This window comes from Macrotis lagotis, chromosome 2, assembly GCF_037893015.1.
Source record: "Macrotis lagotis isolate mMagLag1 chromosome 2, bilby.v1.9.chrom.fasta, whole genome shotgun sequence".
Taxonomy (NCBI): Eukaryota; Metazoa; Chordata; class Mammalia; order Peramelemorphia; family Peramelidae; genus Macrotis; species Macrotis lagotis.
The window spans coordinates 171,364,663-171,391,300 of record NC_133659.1 but is presented as its reverse complement, the minus strand read 5'-3'; the positions used below and the strand labels follow the sequence as shown (position 1 = coordinate 171,391,300).

Here is a 26,638-nt window from a genome sequence, read left to right as displayed (position 1 = left end):
AGAGTAACTCTTGTACATCTCCTGTAAATCTTCACAGAAGGGAATCCATGCAGCATGCCAGTGACCTCTAGATTTCAGCATGGTATAGCTATCAGTGAATCACATTAGCAATACAGTGGACTTCCATGACCTTCCCTTTTTTGGAGATGAAGGGTGTAGTGTCAATGTTTCTCTCTCTCCCTGTCTCATTTTTATGATGCTCCTATGCCAATTCTTTATTGATTATATGTTGTTGGCTCTTCATATCTATCTTGTTCCTCTTTGTTATCCTTTGGGAAATCTTCCACTTTAATCCTTTACAAATTTCAACAGAAAACTATTGATGTTAAAAAAAAAATTTTGCCATTATTTTAGGGAGTAACTTGGTGTCTTTAAAAATCACTTTGTAATTTTCCATAGCAATCTAGTTCAACCAGTATAGTTGGTATGTTTATTTAAATAATAAAAAATGAAGAAAATTGTATACATTTATATTATAAGCTTTTTTTAGGCGTGTTTATCTTTCTTATGATGTACTTGTAAAATATTCAGAGTAGTATTTATCAAGATAAAAGGGTAAAAAGCTGTACCTTATTTTTTAACTCATTTAATATGAAATATATAGATTATATATAGTTATGTTACTTTATATTGTAAATGAGAGCATAACTTTTTTATTATTTGGACTTAATCATAAACTTAAATACTTTATATTATCTGAGTACCAGCTGAAAAATTATCACAGCATCTCAGATTAGGCACTTCAGCAAACACTTGGAACAAACCCATATTTGAAAGACTCCTATCAAATACACCTGAAAAATGTTCATCCAGTTTTCTCCTTCCTCCTTTATTTTCTGGAAAGGGGGAGGAGGGACAGGTTCACCCTTTGGCTTTAGGTTGAAATTGTTTACCTGCAGTCTTCAAACTCTGAATTGATGGTATCCTGAAACCTTTCAATAGAATTTCTTTAAACCTCCTTTGTTTAGAGCATGTGACATACTGCTTAGGTTTCCCAATCTCTCTGTTAGCCGCTTTTTTTTAATACTACAGTTTCTTCATCTTTTTCTGTATTTTTTTTTCTGTATTTCTTACCTATAATATAGATACATCTATTCTTGTATTATTACCATTCTCTAAACTTTATGACCCTTCATCAAGCCATAGTAATTTGGTTGGGGCAGGGGGAGAGGAGAAAGAAAGATTGGTGATTATGCTGATGAAATATAAGCTACAGTTGAAACATAAGAGATTAGATATTTTGTGACCTCTAGTTATTTTTAACCTAAGGAATCATTGTCTGAGGGGAATCCCAGGGGTCACTACTATAAATTCTAGGCTCGATCTAATAATATCATAGAATACTTATAATAAGCTCTCAGAGCTGTTAAATAAGAAAAAGTTATTCTCCTATGAACATCATTCAATATTCTTTTTTAATTGCAAGTCACTGAATAAAGCTCCTCATTTTCCTTTTGTTTTTGAACTAAATCATTCTTATTATCCCATTTTATAATGCCATTTGGAAGGAGTTACATTAGAAACCAGTTATGTGCTGAGAATTATTTTAATGTTAACAATGACTTTAGGTATAGTAGTCCCAGGTTTTTAAAACTTTTAAAATTTTTTTTTGACTTTCCTCCTTTAGGCACAAAAATTTCAAACCAAGAAACTCTGGACAACAGGGGCAGGCACCACCTGTAGGCCAGCAACAACAAGCAGCTCCCAAGCACAAAGCCAATGAGAAGCAAGAAAAAAGTGAAAAGCCACAGAAACGTCCCTTGACTCCTTTTCACCATCGTGCATCTATTAGTGATGATAGTATGGAAACAGATACAGCAAGTCAGAGGCTGGTGATTTCTGCTCCAGACAGCCAAGTGAGATTCTCAAACATCCGAACTAATGATGTTGCAAAGACTCCTCAGATGCATAGCACTGAAATTGCAAACTCCCCTCAGCCACCACCTCTTAGTCCTCATCCATGTGATGTGGTTGATGAAGCAGTAACTAAAACCCCTTCAACTCCTCAGAGTCAACATTTCTATCAAATGCCAACACCTGATCCCTTGGTACCTACTAAACCATTGGAAGATAGGATAGATGGTTTGTCTCATTCTTTCCCAGCACAGTTTCCAGAAGTTTTGGAGCCTACAATATATGTTGGTACAGCTGTAAATTTAGAAGAAGATGAAGATCATAGAACCTGGAAGTATTACAAGGTCCCAAAGAAAAAAGATGTGGAGTTTTTACCACCACAACTTCCAAGTGATAAATTCAAAGATGATCCAGTTGGACCTGCTGGACAGGAAAGTGTAACATCAGTTACAGAGTATGTATTTTTATAGTCTATTATTATAATTTTGTCTAAAGGGGAAAACTTGTTTTATCTAACTTATATCTAGGCCACCAATGTTGGTTTCTCAATAAAATTAACAGCTTATAAATGTGGAAGATTAATAAGCCACTTCATTAAATTCTAGGATCACTAAATGTACACAGTACAGGATAAAGTTGGTGATAGAAATTTGCATGAACTTTAATTTCTCTGATAGTTTTTTCAGTTTTTTCTGGTTAGTCTTCGCAGTAATTACAGGTATTGTGTTTTCTAATAGAACTGTGTGAATTTTTTTAAATGAAAGTTACTGGAAGAACTGCCTATATTGAATAGCTGCTACAAATGCTACCAGATAGGCAGAAAATGAAGGCAATAAAGTATATGTGATTGATAGCTAAAATTTCAGCATAATCTGGAAATAGACTGTACTTATATCTGACTTATGTAAACCTGAATAATGAATATTTACTTTTTATTATCTGTCTAGATTTTTGTTTTCTTTCAGGTGATCTCATTTTTTGAAGGCTTTCCATATTTGAACTTAGTCATTTTATTTTTTAAATGGAAAAAATATTCTCATTGTTCATGAGTAGCTCTTCCTAGACTCCCTCTCCCCCTATCCCCTTCTTCCTAATTTATTCCAAGAGATGGTGACCATAGAAGTTCAGATATTCTTTTCTTTTCATTTCTCATTACATAGGAGCAACCACTTAGCTCAAGAGTATCTTGAAATCCTCAAATTTTAAAGTGTTTCATTATATTATTAGAGTCATTGTGTATATTAGTTCTTTGAAGTCGTGTCATCTTTTTCTGTAGTCGTTTCTTTTTTTAGAAATATTTTATTTATTTTGAGTTTTACAATTTGAGTTTTCTGTAATCATTTCTTAGGGCACAGTAATCCACAATAATCCATTACATTTGTATCTGCCTCAGCATTATGTGTCTCGGTATTGTTCAACATTTAGTCTAACTAGTTTAAGTCAAATATTTCCTTTTAATTTTTTTTAAAAATTTGATTGAAGCTAAAGAAAGCATAGAAAAATTAAAAAATCAGAAAATCTTAGAAGGTCACATGATGTAGTGAGTAGTAAATCATTAGTTAAGTTTATTTTTGGTTTCTGGTTCTTTTGGCTATCACCTTTGCTAAGATAACATAGTGCTAATTGATTAGAGGTGGTAAAATTCAAGAAGCTAGCCACCAGAGATTTGACAGGGATAATAAGGTTAAAAACAGATATTTGTAAAATTTTATATATGGGTGTGTGTGTGTGCATACAAATTCATACGCTGTTCCTCCATCTGTTTGATCATGAAGCATTCTAAAACAAAATATCACTATATGAGGTATATTGTACAAATATTACTTTACAGCTGAGGAAACTGAAACTTATGTTAAGTAGTTCATCTTCACACTGAACTAGTACTTCAGACTCAGTCTAGTAGTCTTCATAAAAGTCAAATAGGTTAAGAAATTTGATTTAATTACTATATATACATTGGTGATTTAAAATTTTGGGGGTCTTGATCAGCATATGGCCATTTGTGTTGGTGTGTCTCTAAGGTCTTGAATATAACTTTTTATTTATTTTTGTTTTGTTTATATTATTACAGTAAACTTCTTGTAAGTGTAATCATTGGGTAGCTAGGTGGCACAGTGGATAGAGCACTGGCCCTGGAGTCAGGAGTACCTGAGTTCAAATCCAGCCTCAGACACTTAATAATTACCTAGCTGTGTGGCCTTGGGCAAGTCACTTAACCCCATTGCCTTACCAAAAAAAAAAAAGAGTAATCATAACACCCCCACCACCAAAAAAAAGATGAGAAATTTCAAGAATAGTGAGAGAGGAAAAAATAAAGTTTACTTCAGTCTGTGTTCAGTTTCCAATGGCTCTGTCTCTGGGATGAGTTGCCTTCCCCCTCATAGTCACCAGAGAAGTTGCTTCAATATTTTTCCTACAGTTGCTATCACTAGCTGTATTTTCCTCTACTCTATTCCTCCCCACTCTCATCTATTCCATTCTCTCCCGCAATCTTCCCTCTCTTCTATCACCTACTCCTCTCATTCCCCCTTATCCCATCCCTTTTCTCTCATTTTTCTCTAAGGTAAGATCGATTTCTATACCCTATTAAGTGTGTATTCCTCTCTGAGCCATTTCTGATTAGAATGAAGGTTCACTCATTCCCTCTTGCCTTCTCCCATTCTGCTCCACTGTAAAAACTTTTTCTTGACTCTTATGTGAAATATCTTAGCCCCTTTCTCTTCCTCCCAGTACTTTCCTTTATCACCCATTGACTCCATCTTTTTACTTTATTATACCATTAAATTCAGCTCCTTCCTGTGCCTTGTCTGTATATGTTCCTTTTAAGTGCTCTTAATAAATGAGAGAGTTCGTATGAGTTGTCAGTATCTTCTTCCCATGCCGAAATACATGTAGTTCAACATCATTAAGTTCCACATAATTAGTCCTTGTCCACCCCCTCTGCAGTTCCCCCAAGTCCTGTACTTGGTGATCAAATTTTCTGTTCAGCTCTGGTTGTTTCAATAGGAAAGTTTGGAAGTCCCCTGTTTCATTGAAAGTCCATCTTTTCCCCTGAAAGAGGATGTTCAGTTTAGATGGGTAGTTTTAAATCAAGATCTTTTGCCTTCTGGAATATCATATTCCAAGCCCTAGGAGTCTTTACTGTAGATGCCAATTCCTCTGTAATCCTGACTGTAAAGCCACGGTAGTTGAATTGCTTGTTTCTGGCAGCTTTTAGTATTTTCTTTTTGACTTGGGGAGAGTTTGGCTATAATATTTCTGGTAGTTTTTCTTTTGGGATCTCTTTCAGGAGGTCACTGGTGAATTCCCTCATTTTCTTTTTTTAAATTATTTTTATCTTTATTTATTTATTCATTCATTCATTTGTTTGTTTATTTAGTTGTAGGTTTTTGCAAGGCAGATGGGGTTAAGTGGCTTGCCCAAGGCCACACAGCTAGGTAATTATTAAGTGTCTGAGGCTGGATTTGAACTCAGATACTCCTGACTCCAGGGCTGGTACTTTATCCACTGTACCACCTAGCTGGCCTCTGAATTCCCTCAATTTCTATTTTATCCCCTGCTTCTAGGATCTCAGGGCAATTTTGCTGTATTATTTCTTGAAAAATGAAGCCTAGGCTCTTTTCCTGGCCTTGACTTTCAGGCAACCCAGTAATTTTTAAATTATCTCTTCTGGATCTGTTTTCAAGGTCAGTTGTTTTTCCAAATGAAATAGTAGTTGACATGGGTTTTGGGGTATATGTAGTTTTATTTTTTCCTGAGTTCTCACAAAGTCATCAGCTTCCTTTAATTCCATTATGCATTTGAAGGAGTTATTTTCTTCAGAGAGCTTTTATCTCCTTTTCTAGCTGGCCAATTCTGCTTTTTAAGGCATTCTTGTCCTCATTTGTCTTTTGTGTTGCTTTTTTTCCATCTGGTCTAAATTTTTTTAATGTTATTTTCTATCTCCCTTAATTGTTTTTCAAAGTCCTTTTTGGGCTCATCTATAACCTGTGCCCATTTTCTATTTCTCTTGGAGGTTTTGGATACAGAAGCTTCGATTTTGTATTTTGATCCTCCATGGGACCAAAGTAATTTTTTATGGTCAGATTCATCTTTTTCTGTTGTTTGCTCATTTCCTCAGCCTATGACTGATTTACCGCACATCCAAGGCTTTGGGGGGTGGGGATTTGGAGACAACCCACAGGGACCTTAATTCCTTCAAGGTCTTTTGAAAGGCTCTGACTGCTCTCTTGCCTGTGTTCAGGCCCTCTCCTCTGCCCTGGAGCTGTGAGGATGGTCCCTGCTTGACTATGGTGGTGTTGTAGGGGTCCAGACTGCAACCTGGATCTCAATGTAGGTGAACAGCAGAGTCCTGCCCCAGGGAGAGCAGAGAGACCTCTGTAGTCTTCCCTGATCCCCTAACCGTCTTATGGGCTGAGAGCTCTGGATATGCTGGGTGGCTCTGCTGACTCCCACTGCTCTGAGGCCAGAACTCCACTCCACACTCATTCTGGTGTGGCAGCATTCTCTCCCCACCTCTTCCAACTGTCCCTGATGATCCCTGGTTCAGAAGGTCTGGAAACCACCCCCTCTGCCATGGACCCAGGCACCCAGCCCAGCTGTGCTGCACTATGGCTGTGACTTTTCCCAACTCCCAGTCTGGTGGAATAGACCTTTACTCCAGAATTTCTTAGTTTTCTTGGCCTGGGAAATTGTGTCACTCAATCTTTCTGTGCATTCTTCTGCTCCTCTAAATTTTGGCTAGATTTATAATTAATACCTGCTTCCATGCCACCATCTTGGCTCCACCCTCTCGAATATAATTTTGAATCCTGGAGCATATTAACTGTTACCTAGTTAGTTTCACTAGAGACACTGTCCCAAAACTGTTGAGAAGCTAAATGTTTCCATTTTTTGAAAAATGTACCTGACTGTCTCCTTAATTATATAAATCTCAAACCAGAATATTAAATCTTCATCAGTGAAAAGGATCTTGGGTAACACAGTGCCTGGCATATATAGTATGTGTTTAATAAATGTTTACTGATTGATTACTTGGGTAGTGATTTCTTTTTTTATTAAAGATTTTATTTATTTTGAGTTTTACAATTTTTCCCCCAATCTTACTTCCCCCCCCCAGAAAGCAATATATCAGTCTTTGTACACTGATCCAAATTGAGTGTGATGAGAGAGAAATCATATCCTTAAGGAAGAAACAAAAAGCATAAGAGATAACAAGATCAGACAATAAGTTATCTGGTTTTTTTTTTCCTAAATTAAAGGGAATAGTCCTTGAACTTTGTTCAAACTCCACAGTTCTTTATCTGTATACAGATGGTTTTCTCCATCGCAGACAGCCCCAAATTGTCCCTGATTGTTGCACTGATGAAATGAGCAAGTCCATCAAGGTTGAACAGCACCCTCATGTTGCTGTTAGGGTATACAGTGTTTTTCTGGTTCTGCTCATCTCACTCAGCATCAGTTCATGCAAATCCCTCCAGGTTTCCCTGAAATCCTGTCCCTCCTGGTTTCTAATAGAACAATAGTGTTCCATGACATACATATACCACAGTTTGCTAAGCCATTCCCCAGTTGAAGGACATTTACTTGATTGGATAGTAGTTTCTCTTAAATCTTGGTGGGCCTTCACATGAAGTGGACCGATCAGAGAGAATGATTTCTTCATTTCCTATAACTGATCAATGTTTTGAAAGCTCTTGCTTTTAGGACTAGTTTATATGCAATGTTTTATTTAAAGTTTTCTACATTCAGGGTCTCCAGGTAGCTCTGGATCATTATTACCATATTTATCTATGATCTTTCATGTATAGTGATTTTCAGCTTTTTAATTTATTTTTCCAGCTCTTTATTTTTGAAAAGCAGTATTTCAAAACGGGCTGCTCTTGCCTGAAGTTCTTTGTTCTTCATTTTCTGTTTCAACTTTCATTAGTCTATCATTTGTAATTCCTGTGGTTTAAATATATTTGAGTATATGCTTATTTATTTTCCCATTCTTCTTCCTCCTCTTCTCTTAGTCGTCTTCTCAAGTGAGATCCCTTTTTGTATACTTGGAGTTAACATGTATGTTGATGTTCCTTCAAACTCTCCATAAGCTGCACCTACACTGTACTTTGGTCCTACCTTTAATTTCATCAGTGTTATACCTCCATGATCCAGACATCTGAAGTTCTTTTTTATTACAATCTCTTACCTTTCCTTCTCTCTATATGTTCCCCTTCACCCTATTTGTTCTTCATTTCACCTTGACTGTCAGCCACTCTAAACTTCATTTTCCATTCCATTACTTCAACTTTCTTCTTTTCAATTTACCATTTCAACAGTGTACTCTGCTCTACTCTAAAAATCAGTTGCCTTCTTGTTCTATTGCCATGCATGCCTTACTGAAGTTAGCCTTTTCTGTTTTCTCTATTTTTATATGGTATTGAAGAAAATCCCACAGCTGTCCTGTGCCTACTACAAATTTATTACCTAATCTCAACTGGTCCTTCACTACTATATAACAGTCTTGTTATTTGTCCCTCTAAGTAATTCAGTCTATTCTTCTTATGACCTATTCCATGTCTCTTTTCAAGTCTCCATTCTCTTCTCCTTCTCAAAAGATCTCACCTCCTACTTTGCCAAAGAAATGTTAATTATTCTTCCAAACACTTTAATATTAATTCCCATTTTGTCTTTATTTGCTCCAATTTCTGATGAAAAAGTGATCCTTTAAGGGGCAGCTAGGTGGTAATTACCTAGCTCTGTGGCCTTGGGCAAGCCACTCAACCCCATTGCCTTGCAAAAACATAAAAAAATAAAAATAGGGGCAGCTAGGTGGCACAGTGGATAAAGCACCCGTCCTGGAGTCAGGAGTATCTGGTTTCAAATCTGGTCTCAGACACTTAATAATTACCTAGCTGTATGGCCTTGGGCAAGCCACTTAACCCCGTTTGCCTTGCAAAAAAAAAAAACTAAAAAGAAAAGAAAACGTCACCCTTCTCTTTCAGGGTCAACCCCAGCTTGTACCTTTGGTCCCTTTTTTCCCCCTCCATTCTCTGTCAAATCTTTAAATTTTTCTTTTTTACTGGTTCTTTCCCCTTGCTATCCATGTCTCCCTCTGACTTTTTCAATAAGTTTAAAAACCACAAAACTTGATGTGACCCCACCATATCCTTAAGCTGTTGTTCTAGAGCTCTTTTCCTTTCCCAAGCCAAACTCCTGAAAAATGCCTTCTGTGCTCCTTGCCTCACCTTCTTTTCCCATGCACTTCTCAAGCTCTTATAATCTCATTTCAAGCTCGCTACTCAACTGAAACTTTTCTCAAATTATTAACACATTCTTAATAGCTGAGTTTTATGACTTATTTCATTCTTTCTCTTTCCTCCTTCTCTCTTTCCTCCCTCTTTCTTTTTAAACTTCCTTATTCTCTCTGTGGTATTTGACATCATTCCATTTATACCCTGGTTTCATGACACTGTTCTCTCCTTGTGTTTTTCCTGCCTATTCCAGCTCTTGATGATGAGTATCTCTTAAGGTCTTGATCCAGACTTTTCCTCATCTTTTTTTATACATTTTTTCATTTGGTCTTATCACTTCCTAAGAGTTCATTGTTTGGGGGCAGCTAGGAGGCAAAGCACCAGCCCTGGAGTCAGGAGTACCTGGGTTCAAATCCATTCTCAGACACTTAATAATTACCTAGCTGTGTGGCCTTGGGCAAGCCACTTAACCCCATTTGCCTTGCAAAAACCTAAAAAAAAAAAAATAAAAGAGTTCATTGTCTCTATGTAAGTGACTTTCAGATACATAAATACAATCCTCATCTCTCTTCTAAGCTCCAGTCCTGTATCACTAACTACTTGTTGGATATCTCTAAATGGCTGTCCCATAGGATAGGCATCTCACACTTCACGTGTCATTTTCTCTAAACTTCCCTATTCATTCTGAGGAGTACCATCGTCCTTGTAGTCATCCAGATTGATAGCCTAGGAGTTATCCCCCTTTTTCTACTTTTTTTACTTTCTCCAACCAGACAGTTGTTAAAGCTAATTACCACTACCTCTAAAGCATTTTATACTCATTGCCTTCTTTACATTCACACAGAAACCATCTCAATTCAGGCTTTTTTCTTCTCTCACCTGAACTATTCCAGTAGTCTCCTAATTGGAATGCTAGGTTCCAGCTCCTCCATCCCCTTTCCAGTTTGTCCTATATAAATCTACCAAAATTGTCTTCCTAAAGTACCTTTCTAATAACCATATCACTTCTGCTTTAGAATTTTTGTTGGCGCCTTACTACCTCTTAAGATACACTTAGAAACAACTTATCCTAACACTCGGAACTCTTTTTTTTTAAATTATTTTTTGTTAAAGATATTTGAGTTTTACAATTTTCCCCCCAGTCTTACTTCCCTCCCCCACCCCCACCCCTGAAAGCAATCTGTCAGTCTTTACTTTGTTTCCATGTTGTACATTGAACCAAATTGAGTGTGATGAGAGAGAATTAAGGAAGAGACAAGAAGTCTAAGAGGTAACAAGATCAGACAGTAAGATATCTGGTTTTGTTTTGTTTTTTCTAAATTAAAGGGAATAGTCCTTGAACTTTGTTCAAACTCCTTGGCTCTTTATTTGGATACAGATGGCACTCTCCTTTGCAGACAGCCCAAAATTGTTCCCAATTGTTGCACTGATGGAATGAGCGAGGCCTTCAAGGTTGAACATCACCATCCCCATGTTGCTGTTAGGGTATACAGTGTTTTTCTGGTTCTGCTCATCTCACTCAGCATCAGTTCATGCAAATCCCTCCAGGCTTCCCTGAAATCCCATCCTTCCTGGTTTCTAATAGAACAATAGTGTTCCATGACATACATATACCACAGTTTGTTTTTAGTAGGAATGGATGCTGTATTTTGTCAATTCCCCAATTTTGTCATTCCCCAATTGAAGGACATTTACTTGATTTCCAATTCTTTGCCACCACAAACAGGGCTGCTGTAAATATTTTTGTACAAGTGATGTTTTTACCTTTTTTCATCATCTCTTCAGGGTATAGACCCAGTAGTGGTGTTGCTGGGTCAAAGGGTATGCACATTTTTGTTGCCCTTTGGGCATAGTTCCAAATAGCTCTCCAGAAAGGTTGGATGAGTTCACAGCTCCACCAACAGTGTAAGTGTCCCAGATTTCCCACAACCCTTCCAACAATGATCATTATCCTTTCTGGTCATATTGGCCAATCTGAGAGGTATGAGGTGGTACCTCAGAGAAGCTTTAAATTGTAATTCTCTAAATTAATGATGTAGAGCAGTTTTTCATATGGCTATGGATTGCTTTGATCTCCTCATCTATAAATTGCCTTTGACCATTTGTCAATTGGGGAATGGCTTTTTGTTTTAAAAATATGACTCAGTTCTCTGTATAGTTTAGAAATGAGTCCTTTGTCAGAATCATTAGTTGTAAAGATCTTTTCCCAATTTACTACATTTCTTTTGATCTTGGTTACAATGGTTTTATCTGCTCAAAAGCTCTTTAATTTAATGTAATAAAAATCATCTAGTTGGTTTTTGGTGATGTTCTCCAACTCTTTCTTAGTCATAAACTGCTCCCCTTTCCATACATCTGACAGGTAAGCTAGTCCTTGATCTTCTAATTTGCTCATAGTATTTTTTTTTGTCTAAGCCCTGTAACCATTTGGATCTTATCTTGGTAAAGGGTGTTAGGTATTGGTCTAATCTAACTTTCTAAGATACTAACTTCCAATTTCTCAAATAGCAGATTACTATAATCGTCTCCTGCTTTTGCACCTAGTCTATTCCACTGGTCCACCACTTTATTTCTTAGCCAATACCAAACTTTTTTTTTTTTAGGTTTTTGCAAGGTAAATGGGGTTAAGTGGCTTGCCCAAGGCCACACAGCTAGGTAATTAAGTGTCTGAGACCGGATTTGAACCCAGGTACTCCTGACTCCAAGGCTGGTGCTTTATCCACTATGCCACCTAGCCGTCCCTACCAAACTGTGTTGATGACTGATGCTATACAGTATAATTTTAGATCAGGTAGGGCTAAGTCCCCTTCTTTTGCACTTTTTTTCATTAAGTTCCTGGAAATTCTTGACTTTTATTTCTCCATATGAATTTACTTACAATTTTTTCTAACTCATTAAAGTAATTTTTTGGAATTTTGGTTGGTAGGGTACTAAACAGGTAGTTTAGTTTTGGTAGAAATTGTCATTTTTATTATATTAGCCCTACCTATCCATGAGCAGTTGATATTTGCCCAGTTATTTAAATCTGATTTAATTGTGTGGTGTTTTATAATTATTTTCAAAAAGTTTCTGAGTCTGTCTTGGCAAATAGACTCCCAAATATTTTACATTGTCTGAGGTTACTTTGAATGGGATTTCTCTTTCTAGCTCTTCCTGCTATATCTTGCTAGACATATATAAAAAAGTTGAGGATTTATGAGGGTTTATTTTTATAACCTGCAACTTTGCTAAAATTGCTAATTGTTTCCAGTAGTTTTTTGGATGATTTCTTGGGATTCTCTAGGTAGACCATCATGTCATTTGCAAAGAGTGAGAGTTTTGTCTCTTCCTTCCCAATTCTAATTCCTTAAATTTCTTTATCTTCTCTAATTACTGAAGCTAACATTTCTAATACCATATTGAATAGTAGTGGTGATAATGGTCACCCTTGTTTCACCCCTGATCTTATTGGGAATGCCTCTAGCCTCTCCCCATTGAATATAATGCTTGTTGATGGTTTCAGATAGATACTGCTAACTATTCTAAGGAACAGTTCATATATTCCTACACTCTCTAGTGTTTTTAGTAGGAATGGATGCTGTATTTTATCAAAAGCTTTTTCAGCATCTATTGATATGATCATATAATTTCTGATAGGTTTGTTGTTGATATAATTGATTATACTAACGGTTTTCCTAATATTGAACCAACCCTGCATTCCTGGGATAAATCCTACTTGATTATAATGTATTATGCTAGTGATAACTTGTTGTAATTGTTTTCCTGAGATTTTATTTAAGACTTGCATCTATGTTCATCAGGGAGATAGGTCTATAATTTTCTTTCTCTGTTTTAACTCTTCCTGGTTTAGGTAACAGCACTATATTGGTTTCATAGAAAGAGTTAGGCAGAGTTCCATCTTTCCCTGTTCTTCCAAAAAATTTATATAGAATTGGAACCAATTGTTCCTTAAATGTTTGGTAGAATTCACTTGTGAATCCATCAGGCCCTGGAGATTTTTTCTTGGGGAGTTCAATGATGGCTTGTTGCATTTCTTTTTCTGAGATAGGGTTGTTTAGTTATTTAATCTCTTCTTCATTTAACCTGGGCAACTTATATTTTTGTAAATATTCATCCATTTCACTTAGATTATCAAATTTATTGGCATAGAGTTGGGCAAAATAATTTTGAATTATTACTTTAATTTCTTCCTCATTGGTGGTGAGTTCACCTTTTTTCATTTATAATACTAGCAATTTCATTTTCTTTTTTTTAATCAAATTGACAAGGGGTTTATCAATTTTATTGGTTTTTTTCATAATACCAACTTTTTGGCTTTATTAATTCAATAGTATTTTTGCTTTCGATTTTATTAATTTCTCCTTTAATTTTTAGAATTTCTAAATTGGTATTTAATTGGGAATTTTTAATTTGTTCCTTCTCTGTTTTTTTTTAGTTGTATGTTTAGTTCATTGATTTCCTCTTTCTCCAATTTATTCATGTAAGCATTTAAATCTATAATATATCCCCTGAGAGCCTCTTTAAGTGAATCCCATAGGTTTTGGTATGTTGTTTCATTATTATCATTATCTATGATAAAATGGTTAATTCTATTATTTGTTTTTTGGTCCACTCATTCTTTAAAATGAGGTTATTCAGTTTCCAATTGATTCTGGGTCTATATCTCCTTGGCCCAATATTGCATATGACTTTTATTGCATTGTGATCTGAGAAAGATTTATTCACTATTTCTGCCTTTCTGCAGTTGATCATTAGGTACATGGTCAGTTTTTGTATAAGTTGCACGTACTGCAGAGAAAAAAGTATGTTCCTTTCTGTCCCCATTTAGTTTCCTCCATAAATCTACCATATCTCATTTTTCTAACAATTTATTTACCTCCTTAACTTCTTTCTTGTTTATTTTATGATTCAGTTTATCTAGATCTGAGAGTGGGAGGTTGAGGTCTCCCACCAGTAGAGTTTTGCTGTCTATGCCTTCCTGTAGTTCTTTCAGCTTCTCCTCTAAAAATTTGGATGCTGTCCCATTTATTGTCTATGGTACCTTTTAGGAGGATAAATTTTCCTTCCTTCCTTATCTCTTTTTAATGCTGTCTATTTTTGCTGCTGCTTTGTCTGAGATAAGGATTGCTACCCCTGCTTTTTTTTACTTCAGCTGAAGCAAAATATATTTTGCTCCAACCTTTTACCTTTACTCTATATGTATCTCTCTGCTTCAAATGAGTTTCTTGTAAGCAGCATATTGTTGGATTATGGTTTTTAATGCATTCTGCTATTCGCTTATGTTTTAAGGGAGAGTTCATCCCATTCATATTCAAGGTTATGATTACTGATTCTTTATTGCCCTCCATGCTTTCTTCCCTCTTGTTTGTATTTTCCCCCTTCCCCCCCTTTATCCATATTCCCCAGTATTTTGTTTCTGAATACCACCCCCTTCCGTGTGTTTGCCCTCCTATATCACTCCTCCCCTTTCTTTCCCCTTTCCCTTTTTCCCTTTTCCCTTCACTTCCTTTTGTTAGTTCCTTTTTTCCCCCACTCTCCCTCCCTTTCTCCATCCCCTCTCCCCTTTTCTCCTTTTAATACTTGGAAGGTTAAGATGTTTTTTAAGTTAATTAAGTATGTGTAAGTTGACTTTAAGCCAGGTCTGATGAGAAGAAGATTCAAGTGTTTCTCATCTCCTCTGTTCTTCCCCTATATTACCATAGGTATTTTGTACCTCTTAGTGTAATGATATTTATCCCATTTAATCCCCTCCCTCCTCCCATCTCCTTCCTGTCCCCTTTTTTAAGGAGGTTAGTGTTTTGTAGATCATTCTATCTGAGTAATAGAAAATTTTGAGTATCTGTCACTTCTAGCTAAGTACATTCTGTCTAATAGAGTTAAAATTCTTGAGAGTTATTAGAGTCTCCCAAGTGGGGTTAAAGCCAGTTACATCCCATTGGATAGCAGTCTTGTGGATAGATCATGAATGTCCATCACTTCTGGCTACATATATTCTCTCTGTTAGAGTTACAATTCTCAAGATTTATGAGAATCTTTCCCCCATGCTGGAATGTAGCCAGTTTCAACTTATTGGATAGCAGTTTTTTTTTTACCTTTTCATGTGTCTCTTGAACTTCCTGTTTGATGTCCAGATTTTCTATTTAGTTGTGTTCTTTTCATCAGGAATTTTTGGAATTCTTCCATTTTGTTAAATGTCCATCTTTTTCCCTTGAAGAGAAGGCTCAGCTTTGCGGAATCGTGGATTCTAAGCTGTATTCCAAGCTCCCTTGCTCTTCAGAATATCTCTGTCCAAGCCCTTCAATCCCTTAATGTTGATGCAGCCACATCCTGTGTAATCCTTACTGTGGCTCCTTGATATTTAAATTGCTTCTTTCTGACTGCTTGTAGGATTTTCTCTTTTATCTGATAGTTCTGGAATTTGGCCACAACATTCCTTGGTGTTTTCATTTTAGGATCTTTTTCTGGAGGGGATTGATGTATTCTTTCAATAACTACTTTGCCCTCTGGTTCCATGATATCAGGGTAGTTTTCCATCACTAGATCCTGTAATATTAAGTCCAGGCTTTTTTTTTTTCTTTTCAATGTTTTCAGGAAGTCCAATAATTTTCAGGTTGCTGCTCCTGGACCTATTCTGAAGGTCAGTGGTTTTGCTAATGAGGTATTTTACATTTTTTCTATTTTTTTCTATTTTTTGGTTTTGTTTAATTGGCTATTGCTGTCTCATAGACTCATTAGTTTCAGCAGACTCCATTCTTTTTTTAGAGAGGAGTTTTCTTCATTAACCTTTTTACAACTCTCCTTTTCCAATTGGTCCATTCTACTTTTGAAAGAGCTTTCCATTTCACCAATTGAGGTTTTGAGAGAATTATTTTCTTTTTGCATTTGCCCAATTGAGGATCTGAGAGAATTATTCTCATTTTGTATTTGTCCAATTGTATTTTTTAAGGATTTGTTTTCTTGTTGCAAGGTATTAATTGTCTCTCCCAAATTTTCCAGTTGATTTTTAAACTCCTTCCTTATTTCTTCAAGGAAGTCTTTCTGTGCTGAAGACCAAGTCGCATTTCCCCCAGAGGTTCTAGGTCTCTCTGAATTAAGGTCTTTCCCTTCTAAGAATTTTTTCAATGGATCCGCCTTTCTGCTGACCCTTCTTCATTTTACTAAGACCTTGAGTTGGGGAGGGGCTGGTTCACGGGCTCTTGGGATCAATAGAGGCTTTACTCACTGAGTGAGTGCAATTTCTCGGGCTGACCAGTAGGAGGTGCTGGTTGCTTCTCTGGAGTGTCTGTGACCTTGATTGAGGCCTTCTCCCTTAGCTTGAATGGCAGGCTTGGAGCTAATGAATCCTTTAGCTTTCAGTCAATGGTGGGCTTTAGTCTAGCCTTAGTTCATTCCTATCTCTATTGTCAGCTGGGCTGGTTCTTCTACTCACACACCTGTGCCAGAAGCAGAAGTAGTCTGCAATTGTTTGTTCCAGGAAGAGGCCTCAGCCACAATGGAGGTGGACTCAGAGTTCCTCAGACCAGAGGAGCCCAGGGATGGTGTGTCCACAGGTATCCTGCACTGGAGCTCTCCCCCCAGCCCTGTTGGCAAGCTGCAGAGCATCAGCACGCCTCTGCTACCTAGTTGACTCAAGCCCCCGCCTTCTAGCCCCACCTTTGATCCAGCCCGTTCCAATTCAGCCTCTTATCTGGCTGATCAGGGGCTGATCCACCTTCTGCACCCAGACTCACCCACCAGAATTCATCCAATGCCGCTGAGGGAGACAAATCCTGAGGTAGATGTTCTTTCTCCTGGCTTTTCTTTTTGAATTTTGTGGGTCGGATTTCTGTTAAGAGGTTTGTTTCATATGATAGATGGGCAAAGATCAGGAGACTTTAGAACTGTGCCTGTCTTCTCTCCGCCATCTTGGCCAGAAGTCCCCAACACTTGGAACTTTTAAAACTAGTCTCTAATTCCCTTTTCCAGTTTTTAATTCATATCATTTCCCTTTATGTATTGTCTTAGGGAAACAATTATTTGTTCTCCCCAGATTCAAAATTCTTTCTCCCCTTTATAAATGCTTTGACATCTGACTCTCTTATCTGCAGAATGTTTTCTCATGCTATTAGAATTTCTGGCTTCCATTAAGGCTCATCTTATAAGACACATCCTTAACCTGAGTTCCTTTATTGTTCTCTCATCAAATTATTCTGTAAATATTTGTCTACTTACGTGTTTTGTATTACTCGTCCTCTACTCTCTTATAAAGAGGCAATTAAGTAGCACAGTGCCTAGTGAACTGGCCCTGGAATCATGAGTTCAAATTTGACCTCAGACTTTTACAGCTTTGTGACCATGGGCAAGTCACTTATAACCCTGATTGCCTCCAGGAAAAAAAAAACACTTCCTTTCAAATACAATGTCAGATCCCTTGTGTTTTTTCTTAGCTTTAGCACTTAACTCTGTGTTTTGCACACATTAATAACTATAAAATGTTTTGCACACTTAGTAAATGTCTTGTTCAGATGGATTGGTCTCCAGGTCTTATATTTCATAGTTGATATAATTTAACATATCTTCTTGAAATTGTAGTGTTTATAAGATGAACACTGGTTAGAGCATAGCTATGCTGGAATTCAGTTTAATGAATTTGTCTCCTCTGCAAGGTACTACTAAGAAGATGGCACCAGCCTTCAAAACCCTTTATCCTCAATCTTCTTTCTATTTCTATTGAGTACTTTTTCTCCTTGTTGCTCTTTTTTCCCCCTAGGATTTTGGGACTTTACTCCCTCTTTATTCTCTCCTCTTTCCTATCTCTGTCTCTTTTTGGGGGGTCCTCATCTAGGTCACTAAATGACTCACAGAACTGTCTGGAGACTCTTCTTCCTTAAGTTTTTTGGAAGATGGGTTGGAGTTGAGGGAAAAGATTCAAGGCAAGTCCAGTTATAGAAGGGTTTTGCAGTAGTCTAGACAAGAGGTGATAAAGAGGGGATGATGAATGGAAAGAAGAGGACTTCTGTAAAAGATGCCTTAGAGGAATTAAAAGTGATTGTGAGGAGCTGAGAATGACAGAATATTATTACTTTGCCTGATTGGAAGGATGGTATACTCTTAACAGTAATAGGGAAGTTTGAAAGTGGGGTGTGTTTGTGGAGAAATAGGTAATAATAAATTCTGTATAAGGACATGTTGAGTTTGAGATACCTGTGAGACATCCAGTTTCAATAAGTGGTTGATGACAGAAGGACTAGCTTTTAGGAGAGAGAGAGACCAGGACTGGGTCAGTCTGGGAAGAATTTGCAGAGATATAGTACTAAATCTCATCAATTTCCATGAGTTTTAAGAGCCTTGTGGAGAGGATAGGATGGAGCTAGAGTTTCAAGTACAGTTATTGAATGTGTTTTGGGTAAAGATTCAAAGAGATCAGAAAGGTAGGTGGACTAGAGAGAATAGAGAAATTTTACTTTGTAGCAGTAAGATCTTTCTTATTTACTTTAATTGAATTAAAACTATTAAGATCTTAAATATAGATGGCTATATAAATTAATAGAATAGCTTGATATAGGGAATTCATTTCAGAATAAAATGTAAAGAAATTCAGAATGTCTCTGCACACTTTTAAATAGAGTATTGATTAAATTGTCTCCTAATGCAAGATATACATATATAAAATAAAGGTCTGATAACTTACATGAGTGGCAGTGTGGAAGAATGAATAAAAGATCATGAAAAAGACTTAATATTTTTCTTATCCATATAATGGAGGAAAAATATATTTATTAACTTGAAAGCATGGTCTTTTTTTAATCATATTTCCTGATAAGAAGGTGGATATGAAAGCCAGCATATTAAACAACAGAATCAGAATCCAAAAATATCTTAGTGGGTTAGAATGAGTTTAAATCTAATGAAACTGTGTTTATTATTTTAAAATTTCAGTCTTACATTTTGTTATGAAAGAAATGAACAGTTCCATGTTTAAAAACAAAAATGATGGTTTATCTTGAACAAATATAGTTAAAATTGTACTTTACTTAGGCTGATCCTGATGCATTATGTTCGCTTTCAATCTTCAAATTTCAGGAAGGCTGTAAACCAGCTGGATGAAAAGCAGCTATTCTTTTTTGGGGGGGGGGGGGGGTTGCAAGGCAATGGGGTTAAGTGGCTTGCCCAAGGCCATGTAGCTAGGTGACTACTATGTGTCTGAGGCCGCATTTGAACTCAGGTACTCCTGACTCTTGTGCTGGTGCTCTATCCACTGCGCCACCTTGCCACCCCAAGAGCTATTCTTGAAGCCAGTATGAACTGAATCTGACTCCTACTATTGATGTTTAATAGTCTGGCTGTATTAACCTTGGGAATGTCACTTAAACCTCTGCATCATAAAATATGTCTTCCTTTAGGAAATACCGTAAGCATCACCACTTGAAAGAAATCTTTCCTGATTTCCACTCCTCCCTTTGAATTACCTATGCCCTCCTTCCCTAATTGCCCATACTTGGTATGTTCTGTATATTTTGTATGTGTATTTATACCCAGTGTCTGGTGCTTCTGCTTGTTGAATGATTAGAGTGAAGCCCCAAGTCACCCTAGATAATATCTGTAGCTGAGATTTACCTAGAAGCAGATAGGTAGTACAGAAAATAAAGCACTGGATTCTGGTGTTAGGATTACCTGAGTCCAGACCACCTCAGGAACTTAGCAATTGTGATATCCTGAACAAATGTCTTGACTTCTGTCTTGCTTTCTTGTTTTAAAAAAAAAAATTGCGATAATAATACCCACCATCCAGAATTATGAGGAAAAGTGAGATAAAATTCTTGCTATTAATATAACAGCAGTCAGTGAAAATTTGAGTTATTTGGATACTAAATTTGGGAATTTGCTAAATTTTAACTGTCTTTTTTAAGTGCCCCCTGAAAATAGAAAATTTTTGGTTTTTATATCTTTATGTATTACTATATAGTTTAATATAATTGTTTCCTTAGTTGCAACACATATAAATAGTATTTTATGTATTTATGTATGCTTTAATATAAATTTAAGTTGTGTTTTATGACTTGACAAGAGTGATATTTCATGTAATATATTTAAATTCTTTGCATGTCCCTGCACCTATAAGAATCGTATTTCTTTTCACTTTTGAATAAAATGGCCAAAAAGCAGTCTTTTCAGGAAATCTAGTGTTTTCCCCCCTTAAGTCTAACTGTGAAGTTCCCTAAGTATGTTATTTATGTAAATAGCATAAAATTATTTTATTTCCTCCAGAAATTACAGTCTAACAGGCTAGAGAAAAGGGGTTTTTTTTTTACTTTTCCTCCAATTACAGATAAAAAGGTTTTAATAATCCATTTTTAAAAATTTTGAGTTCCAAATTCTCTCCCTCCCTCTCTTCCCTTTTCCCTTCCCAAGATGGTAAGCAATTTCATCTTGGTTACCTAATTGCAAAGAAAAAGTTTTAATGCATTTGTTCTATAATAAACTAAGATTCTGCAATATATAGGAAAGGTTACACTTCCTACATTGCTTACATACTATATAATCATACTCTTGTGTATGTGATTAGTCACTTGCAAATACATAATTGTATTTGAGGATGTAGTCCTGACTCTGCCACTGACTAGCCCATGTGACCTGCCACAGATCACTTCAACTTTTCCTTAGCAGTGAAATAGAGCTAATAATAATTGTCAAAATTTGAAGTGCTAATGTGTGTCTAAACATGTGAGGCATAAATGTTTAATAATGTCTCTGAGATTAAGATACTTTTTAATTTTTCTGCTATATATAATTCTGACAATGTTGGCTGAATTACAAACCCTATTTTTCCTTTGACTTATCTGATAATCTGAATTGAAAGTTTTTCATTGACAATGAGGTTTAAGCTAGTAGCCTAATTCTGTGGCATGTACTTTAGTATTATAATACTTAAGTATAATAGTACTAATTCTTTTATAGATTTCTTTTATCTTTTTCTTTAATCATTTCTTTAGCTGAAATCTCCCTTTCAGACTTCCATCCTTTCCTCTAAGAATTTCTCCTATATTCATTTCAACAAATGTTAATCACTTAATATTATTAAACACTGTATCAGGCACAGTGGGAGATTAGAGATTATTCATACTTTTAACAGATTTTTACTCCTTTTGACACACTAAGGAAGCAGAGTTTCAGTACTGCATTTCACCAGTTGGTGTGGTGTAAAACACCAAATTATAACAATTCACAGTATAGTATAGTTTTTAAAATAAATCTGACCTCTACTTTATCAATTATATAAAATGAATTTTACTTAAAACAATTACCCTCGGTACTAAAGGAAGGGGGGGGAAATGGCAGCAGTAGCAAAGATAGCAACTTCCACTTGTGTGATGGCAAATGTAATGCTCATTAATGGTATTCACCCCAAAATAAGAAGAATTTGAGGTCTCTGGCTATAGAAATAATTGTTTGATATTACCCAAGTATTTTTTGTGTGGAAGTACTTGGAATTGTAGATAGAATTATAGACAAATCCAGGAAAATTTAGATTCAAATTTTGTCTCTGACTCTTTGCTTCTTTGTGCCTCAGGGAATTCCCTTGTATTTATCTACTAAATTGCCAAAAGGTTTACTGGAGGGAGTTCCCCCATTTGGGATTTCCTACACTAGGGAACTTAAAATTCTTTCCAAGTTCTGTAAGAATCAATCAAATTTGTCCCAAGAGTTCTCATGTTAATCTGTACAATACAGCTAATTGAATTTTAAAGCTGTTGGTCTCAATCTAAGAGCAAAATGGAGTACTTAAATATCTCTTCTCCCCCCATCCCACCCCAAAACACCTAAGAGAATTAGAAGGTACACTTTAGATGAAATAATAATGAATTGATATTGTTTTTAATGATAATTAATGACAAATTATGGCCATTATTCTGTTTAAGACTATAAAATTAGCCCATTCTGATTCTGTTACTAAGGTAGAATAAGTGCTGGGGACACTTTAAGAAAAGAACCTAACTCAAAATACATTGTGTAGTGTTTAAATGCTGAGAAATTTGGGGAATAAAGGCAGTCTTTCAGGAAATGTTCTTTTATTTTTAATGGAAAAAACTTAAACTATATCTATGTTCCATTCCTAGCTTCTATTAATAATTAACCATAAAATCTTGGTTAAGTCCACTAGGCTTCAGTTTCCTTATCTCCAAGACAAGGTTGGTATTGAGTCTCCTTCCAGTTTTTAAATTGAATGATTCCAGTTTTGTTTTTATTTTGTTTTTGAGGTGGAGGGGAAGGGAAGGAAAAAATACATTGATATAGAAAAACAAAATTTTCTAATTTTATCTTTATTTTGTCTAGGTTAATGGTGCAATGTAAAAAACCTTTAAAGGTTTCTGATGAACTGGTGCAGCAGTATCAGAGTAAAAATCAGTATCTTTCAGCAGTAGTATCTGATATGGAACAAGAACCTGAAATTGATCCATATGCATTTGTTGATGGAGATGTGGAATTTCTTTTTCCTGATAATAAAAAAGATAGGCAAAACAATGATAGAGAACCTGGGAAAAAACATAAGGTGAGTAGAAAAAGTAGTGTTCTGAAAAAGTGATGGAGGAATATAAAGTATTCTAGTCAACTTTTTTCCTTTCTTCTTTTTATACTTTAAATATATACTTTACATACTTTTAAAAAAATTCAAAGCAATTCTCTTCTTGCAAAGATTTTACTAAAAATCGAGTGTTTGGTTATATTTTAAATGTTAGCCACTGTTGGAAATATAGCGGTTTTTAAGATGCTTTAAAAGGTTATGGATGAAGAAATCTTTCCCTCTTTATCCCTCAAAAACATATTCCTGATAATGCTAAGCTAGCTTCATGACTGAAAATAAGGTGTTTTGAGATGATCAGGCCTGTCCCTCTCACCCTCAGTTGCACTGTCTATAATTTAGTAAATGAATGGAGAAAAATACAAGGCTAAGTTCAAGGTTAAATATTGAGTTCTTAATGATGAATCCAGTCACTATCACCCTTTCTTTATTCTGATTAATAATACTGGAGATTCAGAGAATTAGAATGAAATAAAATGTTCAGAACCAAAGCTATGCTAAGCATAACCAGTTTATTGTACTGATAGAGGATAGAATTGCTGTTTAATAGAATTTGGCTTGCAACCCAATTTTCAAATTTAGTAACTGTGCCACAAGGAAAGAAAAGATAAAAAAATAAATATTTGAATGCTTGCTGCATGAAACATGTCAGAGAAGAGAGACAACATAACATAACAGAAAGAACAACTCAGGAGAACCAAGTTTTAGGTCTGATTCTGGTACTAATCTGTTATGTGACATTGAGTAAATCAAGTAACAACTGCGTCTGTCTCGTTTTGTATAAAATAATCCAGTGGAACTACTCGTATCTAAATTATTATTCTAAACCAAAATATTTTATAGTAAGCACTCCAGAAATTGTTTATGTTTCATGTAATGCAGTTGTGAAAAGAAAGAATACATGTAGCATCTGTGCTACCAACATATCAACAACAATATCAAAAAGCTAATTTATTTCTAAAGTCTGTTTTGGGGCTCAAGCTTATTAAACTATACTTTTAATTTTATATCTATATATCTATCTCTATATACATATAGAGATAGATATATATCTGTAGCCCCAAACATTTCCTTATTAGTATTTTCCTGCAGTAATAGTAATCATTAAATAATGTTATTATTTCTGGAAAAATTAATGTTTCTTATAATGAATGTATTGAATGAAATATGGACTTTTTAAAATGAAAGCAGTAAATGCTTCCTCATTCTCATTTACAGGCAGAAGATGCAACATCTAATGTAACACATGAAGAAGATGCTATGTCAATATTTAGTCCCTCTGTCAAGCAAGGTAAAAATGACAATTTAGAATTTAGCCTTTTTCATTTTCATTTTGGCAATAGTAATCTGAAAATCTCATTCATTTTTGCAAAATTAATAATTAAAAACTTTCTAAATTAAAACATAAATTCAAATACATGAATTACTAAGATCTTTATATAACTGGGAGAAATTTGAGATTATAGAGTTTCATATTAGAAACATCAGAATTTATTCATCTGTAACCATTTATGAGAATAAAAAAATAAGAAATCTTTAAAGTCTTTTTTTTCCTTCTCCCAGAACTCAGTAAATCAAGAGACTAAAGAGTCAGGCTGACGGCTTGCCAAATCTGAGTCCCCCCCTGACATATACTTACTATGTGACCCTGGACAAGTCAATTAACCTCTCAGAAAGAAAACTTTCTTGGACTCTTGAGTTGTAGAATAGATGCTGAACTGTTTTGGTGAAGGGAATTTCTATGCTAATGAAATTACAACTTCTCTTCCAAAAAAACCCTAAGTAAATCAGACTACCTTCACTCATACATTCACTTGATTTGTTTAAGGTAAAGTTTTTATTTCTTTACATGTATCAGAAGGTTGCTTGTTAGATAAAGTGTTTTAATGTGTTAGTGATTAGCATAGTAGGAGAAAGGGAATAGATATCTATTTGCCAAGGAATCCCCATTATATTTAGGCTCAGTGTGTAAGTGAAGCTACTAATGAGAGGAGATGAGAAGAGAAAGGTGATCTCAATTGGAAAATGAAAGTGTTCCTAATACTGGATAGGAATTTGAACCTAAATAATAATATTAGAAAGCTTGGTTTAAGAACATTTAGAGTTGCATAGCTTATCTTTAGGTCCCCTATTTAAGGAATATGATGTAAATGAACAGCTCTTTGAAGAGAGAACAGAGCCTAATCCTCTTGGTTGTCATATCAGTGACTCCTTGAAGGCCGCATAACAGTCAGAAAGTGACTCTGGGAATTTTGTTCTTTTCTGAAAGGTGAAGCTGTCCTATGAGTTGCATCTTAAAAAGAAGAGTTTTAATTCAATTTGCCAACAGATCAGGAATTTTCTCTAGGAACTTGAATGAAGTGTATTACACTCAGAATCTTATAAATTAGAAGAAAAAATGGTATTAATCTTTGAGATGTCCAGACTTTGAATGTATTTATTATGTCTCTGATTTTTTTTACAACCCAAACTTTACTGGATATTATTTTCAGATTTCTGTTTATATGTTGTGAGTGAAGGTATGAGCAAGTGAACTTTTTCAAATGTTTTAAACTTGGATTTTGGTAACTATTATTAAAATTAGAAAAGTTAGATCTTATTTAATGTTACTAATTTAAAAACTTGTGAATACTTAGTGGCTAAGACCAACTGCCCTGTTTACTTTTGGTCTCTGGCCATTATCCAAAATGTCTTGGTCTAGTATGTTTGCTACCTAAGATGTGCTGCCATTTTTCTTCTACATTTTGGGGATTACTGAACCATACTACCCTGCTGTCTACTTCATCGTTTTCTAGACAATCTTTCTCATGTATATCAACATCCATTTTAAAACAAAAACATCTGCCATTTGTATTTATATAGTTCTTGCAAGTGCATTTTAGACATCTTCTCCTGAGCCGTATTCTTATCGACTAAGTACCAATTTAGGTTTAGGACTGCAGCTATTAGTCCCCTTTTACAGATGAGGAAGCTGAGGCTTACAGAGCTTAAACTTCCCCATGGTCTTACTAGCTAATATAAGGTAAGAATTGAGCCTATCTCTTGATTCCAAGTTTAGCAGTTCATCCACTATCCTTAGTTGTTCTATTCTACCAGCATTTTGGATTTTTGTCTAAAGAGTGGTGGCCTGAGTAATGTGAAATGTTATATGAAAAATATTTGGAACATATGTGATAATGAGGCAATTTGATAGGGAGGAGATAAGTGAGACCTAGAATCATAGTATTTAGAGACAAAAAGGAAACTGGAGATTATTTAGACCAACATTCATTTTTACAATTAATAGCCAGCAATGAAAATTAATTAGGGAAAAAGAAGGTTTAAACTAATTATGGGGGGGATAGTACTCTAACATTTAAGACTGTCTAGAATTTGGATGGGCTATTTTATGACCTAGTATAATTCCTGTTCCTAAAAGAGTTTTAAGCAAAGATTGACATACCATCTGTCAAGGGTTTGTAGGAAGAGCTCCTCTGTTGTGTGTGAAGTTGAAACTTTGATACTATAATGTTTTCCTTTTCTTTAGTTTTTGAGGTTTTTTTAGGTTTTTTTTTTAGGTTTTTGCAAGGCAAGCAGGGTTAAGTGGCTTGCCCAAGGTCACACAGCTAGGTAATTATTGACTGAGGTAGGATTTGAACTCAGGCACTCCTGACTTCAGGGCTGGTGCTCTATCTACTGTGCCACCTAGCTGCCCCTGTTTTCCTTTTTTTTTTTTTTAAACCTGACTTTTTACTCTTTTATTTCAGGAAGCTTTTTCCTCCTTCTTTGTATTTGTGCTTTGCTTATTTCCTATAAATTACTTCTATCAAAAAAAAAATCACAATAAATGACTAAGTTCCACAAAAGCTTAGATATAATACCCAACCCTGGATATTTAGGTTTCAAAAAGTAATTTAGGATCCACTACCTCTTTTGTAAGTTGGAAGCTTCCTCTAACTGATTTAAGAAGCAAGTTATGGTATTGATTATTTAATTTTTTTCTCATATT

General features: G+C 35.5%; 1 protein-coding gene across 1 annotated transcript in view; it reads left to right on the top strand.

Moving 5' to 3' along the window:
• Nucleotides 1-26,638, top strand: part of MED13 (mediator complex subunit 13) — a 103,795-nt gene that overhangs the window by 43,978 nt on the left and 33,179 nt on the right. Inside the window, exons 9-11 of the mRNA XM_074223558.1 lie at nucleotides 1,628-2,308; nucleotides 22,404-22,620; nucleotides 23,869-23,941. Coding sequence (XP_074079659.1) covers nucleotides 1,628-2,308; nucleotides 22,404-22,620; nucleotides 23,869-23,941 — 971 coding nt within the window. The remainder of the gene's footprint in view (nucleotides 1-1,627; nucleotides 2,309-22,403; nucleotides 22,621-23,868; nucleotides 23,942-26,638) is intronic.